The 6,296-nt window shown below is 39.6% G+C and overlaps 1 protein-coding gene across 1 annotated transcript in view; it reads right to left on the reverse strand.

Annotated features, from left to right (window-relative positions):
* Ccdc171 (coiled-coil domain containing 171) overlaps nt 1-6,296 on the reverse strand; it is a 330,679-nt gene that overhangs the window by 287,684 nt on the left and 36,699 nt on the right. Inside the window, exon 8 of the mRNA XM_055591708.1 lies at nt 1,013-1,159. Within this exon, the coding sequence (XP_055447683.1) occupies nt 1,013-1,159 (147 nt within the window). The remainder of the gene's footprint in view (nt 1-1,012; nt 1,160-6,296) is intronic.

Consider the following 6,296-nt stretch of genomic DNA (forward strand, 5'->3'; position numbering starts at 1 on the left):
TAGATAGATAGATAGATAGATAGATAGATAGATAGATAGATAGATAGGTAGATAGGTAGATAGGTAGATAGACAGACACAAATGGAAAAAACAAGTATGTGTGAAAGCTCAGCAGGTAAAGATACTTGCTGCAGAACCTTATGACGTGAGTTTGAATCCCAGTACCTACAGTGTAACCAATTCCTGCAAGTTGTTCTTTGCTGAACACACACAAGCCGTAGAAATCATGTGCATGTGCATATACAATCACACACATATACAAACTTTCTTAATGATAAACTATTAGTGGTTAATACTAAAAATGTCTATCTTTTTTCTTCTCACAACTCAGTAAGCCAAAAATCCTGTTGATTCTCTCAAAACATATCCAAATCTTACTATTTCCTTTCCAACTTAGTCTAAAATGGAATTGAGGATACAACTTAGTAAAAAGCACTTGCCTAGTATTTATTGCAAAAATAAATAAGTAAATAAGCCATCATAATCATTTAGGACCTGTACATACCAAACCTTCTCCAGTGCTTTTCTGAGCCTCAAAAATGTAAAGAATCACTTTCAAACTTTCCAAGTAGTCCACAAGAAATATATATTAACAATGAGCAGGCTTGGGACAGCAAGATGGCTCAGCAAGTCAGCATACTTGCTGCCAAGCCAGACAGCCTGAGGTTAATCCCCCAGAGCCAGTGGACAGAAGAAGAGAACTAAGTCCCTGCAAGTTGTCCTCTCATTGTCGTTCAATTAGCATGGCATGCACGCATGCACACCTGTGTACATACACACACACACACACACACACACACACACACACACACACGATACACAAAATACAAGTAAATAAATGTAAAAATTTAAGGAATAGCTTGTTTTAATTAGGGGGAGGTGAAAATACTTTATTAAAGTATAAAAATGTTCAAAGGAGCTGCATATCCAATAGCAGTGGTCCCATGTCTCCTGCCCTAGTGTGAAGTCTGCACGAATCATGCGCGGCTGTTATAGTAACTGGTAGCCATACCTCAAACTCTTTCCTCAGGCGCTCTTCCCTTTGAGTGCTAAACTCAAGCTCACTCGTCTGCCGCCGCAGAAGGTCCGAGCAGTCCGTGTGCTCCGCTTCTAACTGTTCCACTTTTTTCTGCATATTTTGCACAGCACTACCTTGCTCCTAGAAAATAATTCAGTAGTTTGATTCAGTGGTTTGTAAGCTCTTAGTGACTCAAAGCTACTATACAGAAGGCACTGAGTAAAACCTGTGGTTCACATGGAACAGCGAGTTAACCTGAAGAGGTAGACACATCTCTTTCAGTGTTTCAGAATGTACATGTGACTTCTGTAATTTCATAAGTATGATTAAAAAATACTACAACTAAAATTATGTATAGAACATTAGAATGTCATACTCGTTCAAATGACCCTGAGGGTATTTGCAACAATGTTGTAGTTCAACTGTCATATACAGTTTACCCTGTCATTAATATACATAAGTATTCAGGAAGAATATGTCCCTTTGTGTGATAAGCGCTGATTTGCTTAAATGTGAGCTCATGGTACTTAACTATTGCTCAGTGCTCTTAACATTATAACCACTAGATGGCTGTGTTTCATTTCCTCTACAATTTTGAAAAGGTTTCAAAGATAATAACTAAAGGTTCTCTATGTAAATAGCTCTGTCTTTTTTCCAATTAAACCCAAAAATCATGTCTGGATTTTATTCGACTATAGAACAAAATTCCTATGTATAGCATAGGTATTATCCATAATAACTAATCTAAAATAATCTAGGATCATCATGCTCACCTCAAGCTTTAAAAAAAATCCTTCTTTCCCACCTTTTACCCACCAACATACATTGACACACACAGATTGGGGGAAGGGCTCCCAAGAGTCCCTGGCCATTTGAAACAGAATCTGGGTACATAAATTTCAATTACAATTCTCTAGCAAAAACTGTTTTTGTTGTTTTTAAGTACCACTGTTACTGGGCAAATTCAGGTTACCTTTTTGGGTATTTGTTTTGTTTGTTTTGTGTTTTCTTAAGAAAAGCACTTAAAAAGCACTCAGAAGCTCATGGCCATTTTATTAAGAGTTTGAGGAAATAACAGGGCAAGCTATAAATGCTAGCAGCCTCTGGGAAAACACAGATATTGAAGAAGAAAAACGTCATTCCTTTTTTTGAGTTAGGGCCTAAGAAAGCCAGCATGTCCAGCAGTGCAGACTACCAAGCAGCTGCATAAGGAAGGAGAAAAGAAATAGTGATAAACCTCAGATGGGCAGAAGAAGCATGCTTAGGCTGTGGGCCATTTTCCTAAAGAAAGGGGGAAAGAAAGAAGAAAAGCTCGTGCTTTTTTTTTTTTTTTTTGAGTCAGAATTCAAAATTATTCTTTCCATCTCCTCATCATGTCCTCAGGTAACTCGGCTTTCCTGTGGGGTGGTCTCCCAGCCAGGGAATCAACGGGACTACCTATATTACATCTTAAAGAAGAAAATGGTATCTAATGTTCTGATCTTTGCAGATCAGAATGGCATGTTTGCCAAGGACCAGAGGTAGGGTCTATTCTTTTGACCATGAGGAAGTATTTTCCCTTAATATGCCTCAACAAAGCCCTGCTACCTCCACCTTATGTGTTGGCTTAACACATAAGTTGTGGGAAAAGCACTATTGAGGTTCTCCTTTCTAGGGTTACCAGAAAAAATGGGAGGTGACCACAAGGGACAGGACCATCGTCAATGGCCTCCAAAACTATTCCCTATAACACTACTTTCCATACAAATACATACATACTTCCAAGAATTCCTAGCCACTCAAAAAATATATATGACTGGAATCTAGGTACATAAATTTGCTATCAAAACTATCTGGAAAATATATTTCATATGTAAAAAGTTTCAAGAACATTAAGCACTATACCAGTATAAGAGTCCATCATTATTTACATCAGTCTCACTCCTTCAAGCAGTTACTGAGAATATTAAATTCACTTTGTAGGCTGCCAGGGTCCAGCCTGGGTGAGGCTTGAAGAAGGGTAGACCCAAGAGAAGAATCAGACTTGAAACACCATTTAGTTTTGTTTCATGAGAGATGGGACAGAGAGGAAGCACATCTAGGTATGGCTTGACCCACTCTGACAACCAGTATCTCTTACAGGCTTTATTTATACACAAAATCATTTTCTCAAAAATTTTAATTATTGATTATACAGCTTTGTCTTCCTTGATTACATAATTATATCGAACTAAAAGAAACAAAGCAAACAGCAAATTTCATTGAGAATTAAAAATTAACATTATGATAAAATCAGTTTTCTTTTTTCATATTGAAATAATATTTTGTATGGCTCAATATTTTTTCTTTTTTAATTAATAATTTATTCACTTTGTATCTGTGCAGGGGGTCTAGGTTATCTGCATACATGGTCCTTGGTTGGAGTATAAGTCTCAGAAAAGACCTCTGGGCACAGATTTTTTTATTCTGTTGCTCCTGTCCCCTGCAGGTGTTTCTATCTCCCCCTTCTTTCATAAGATTCCCTGCACTCAGCTCAGTGTCCGAGTGGGTTCCCTAGTAATGGGAACAGGGACTGTCTCTGACATGAACTCAGTGGCTGGCTCTTTGATTAACTCCCCCTGAGTAGGGAGCAGCCTTACCAGGCCACAGAGGAAGACAATGCAGCCAGTCCTGATGAGAACTGGTAGGCTAGGATCAGAGGGAAGGGGAGGAGGACCTCCCCTATCAGTGGACTCAAGGAGTGACATGAGAAAAGAGGAAGGAAAGGTGGAATTGGAAGGGATAAAGGAAAGGACTACAGCTGGGATACAAAATGAATAAAATGTAATTAATAAAAAATTAAATGAAAAAGAAAAAAAAAAGATTCCCTGCACTCTGCCCAAAGTTTGGCTATGACTCTCAGCATCTGCTTAGATACCCTCCTGGGTAGAGTCTTTCAGAGGCCCTCTGGGGTAGGCTCCTGTCCTGTTCCGTTTTCTCCGTCTTCCGATGTCCATCCCATTTGCCTTTCTGAGTGAGGATTGATCATCTTACCCAGGGTCCTCCTTCTTGCTTAGCTTCTTTAGGTGTAGAGATTTTAGTATGTCTATCCTATATTATATGTCTAATATCCACTTATAAGTGAGTACATACCCTGTGTGTCTTTCTGCTTCTGGGATACCTCACTTTCAAAATTTTCTTAAGATTGGTGTCATAAAGCCTCAAGGTCACAGAAATGCTAGACAGGATGACTCTATTTGAGTTTGATTTCGTTTCACTTTGGCATAGAATTAGTAGATCAGAAGTTATTTCCTTCTACCTGCTATGTCAAACTTCTCTTTCTATAGAAGTCCAATCTCTCTGACCCTTGTTTAATTCTTCCTTTCCTTCCTTTGCTTTTCTTTTATGTTTGATATAAGACCAGCCGTCAACTTTTCCTTTGATTCTTAAAACTTTAAATGGCCTTTTGCTTGGGAAAAGGCAGTCTATCCTTTGTTTTTCTACACTGTCGGAAAAGTCCTGATCTGACAAGTCTGCTCAGGGAGGCTGGCAGTTCACTGAGCCAAAATGCTTTCCTCTGCACCTTTGTCACAAACCCTTGTTTCAATACGTTTCCTATCTTTATTATAATCCTGTAAAGGGTACAAGAACATCAGGATTCCTTAAACTGCTTATTTTGCCTTCAGGAAGGTACCAGGGTCTATCCCTCAAAGGAGTTCTCAGACAGCTTCAAAAGGGAGCAATATCTTGCAACTGGACTGTAGATCATTCCTGTAATTTTTTTTGTTTTGTTTTGTTTAGGGAGAAGGAGCAACCACTTTCCGCCTTTGTACTAAGAAATTGCCTGTTATTGAATTTTAAAATTAATAGACTGATTTCTTTGCTGGAAATTTCAAGGCATCCTAATATTGACTCCATCCACTGATTATGAGTAATTCTTTTACAGCTATACAATGAAAAAGACAAAATGTGGGGCAAAAAGAGATACAAATGTAGTTTGGAGAGGAAAAGAACACTAGCAAGCTTAATGTTACAGTCTTGGGCTAAAAGAGAGTCTCCAATAATGAGGAGGTTGGTGCCAGGGTGGGAAAGTGGGGACAAATCAACACTGGAATAAACAGAACAGTGCCCTTGGGGAAAGACCCCACCCAGCTAAGCTTCCAAGTTGTGAAAGAAAAAAATGCCAAAGGAATTTCCAACAATCAAAAGCTGCTCTAAACGGAGTCAGTGGGAGGTGGGGGTACCTCAATCCCAAGTAGCAGCTGAACTTGACAGTGTGATCCACATGGTGCTGGCTCTAGAGTCATGAGAGAATAGGAGTTAGGGGGTCCTGGAATGTTCCTCCACATTGTCACAAAGCCACTGAGAGCTGGTAAGATGTAGCATGAGGGCCCAGGGCAGGCAGGAAGCCCTGAGAGGCCATTACATGAAGCTGTGAATGTGGAACCTGAGTTTCACTGGAGACCCTAAGATGTTTGAGGTGTCAGAGCCATGAGACATCTTACAGAAAGCTTCATACAGAGAGAAGAACCAGCCCAAAAGAAAAGAGTATGTTACAGGCAGCGAAGCTAAAAGGGCAGAGTCATCTAAGCCCTCTGACATCAGACATGGAGCTACAGGATTTGGAGTTTTATTTGATCCCAAGCCTCCCTTCCAGAATGATCACGCATATTCTGTACCACTGTATCTTGGATGCATATAGTTTTATTTTTGATTTTATGGACATTACAGTTCTAAAATTGCCTTGAGTCTCAGAAAAGGCTATGAATTGAACTTTAAAAGTGTTGAGACTGTGAAAGACTGTGGAATCTCTCAAGGTTGGACTAAATACATTTTTCATTATGATATGCCATAAAACAATGGAGTCCAGGGAACAGAATGTGGTGGTTTGAATAAGATGTTCCCCATATTCTCAAGCATCTGAATTGGTCCCTAACTAATGACCTAATGAGTAGGTTTAGGAGGTACAGCCACTGAGGGTGGGCTTTGAGGTTTCAAAGGTTATGTGTATTTGTTACTCTTCTATTGCTATGAAAAATACCATGACCAAGGCAACTTATAAGCATAGCACTTGAGAGACCAAAAGACTAAAAATTAGCAGCTATTATTAATTAAGGCCTGAACTAGGTGGGTGGAGAAGTCCAGTAACGCCCTGAGGGGAAGGACCGCCTTACTGCATTCTTTCCCCACCCACTAGAGATACAGTTGCTAGGAAACTGGCCCATCCCCCTAGGGAGGGACACCAGGTCATTATGGTCTGGGGACCTTCCTATAGCCAATCAATTCAAAATGTAGCATTTTGACCAATAGATGCTTGCCA

This window comes from Psammomys obesus, unplaced genomic scaffold, assembly GCF_907164565.1.
Source record: "Psammomys obesus unplaced genomic scaffold, mPsaObe1.curated_primary_1811, whole genome shotgun sequence".
Taxonomy (NCBI): domain Eukaryota; kingdom Metazoa; phylum Chordata; class Mammalia; order Rodentia; family Muridae; genus Psammomys; species Psammomys obesus.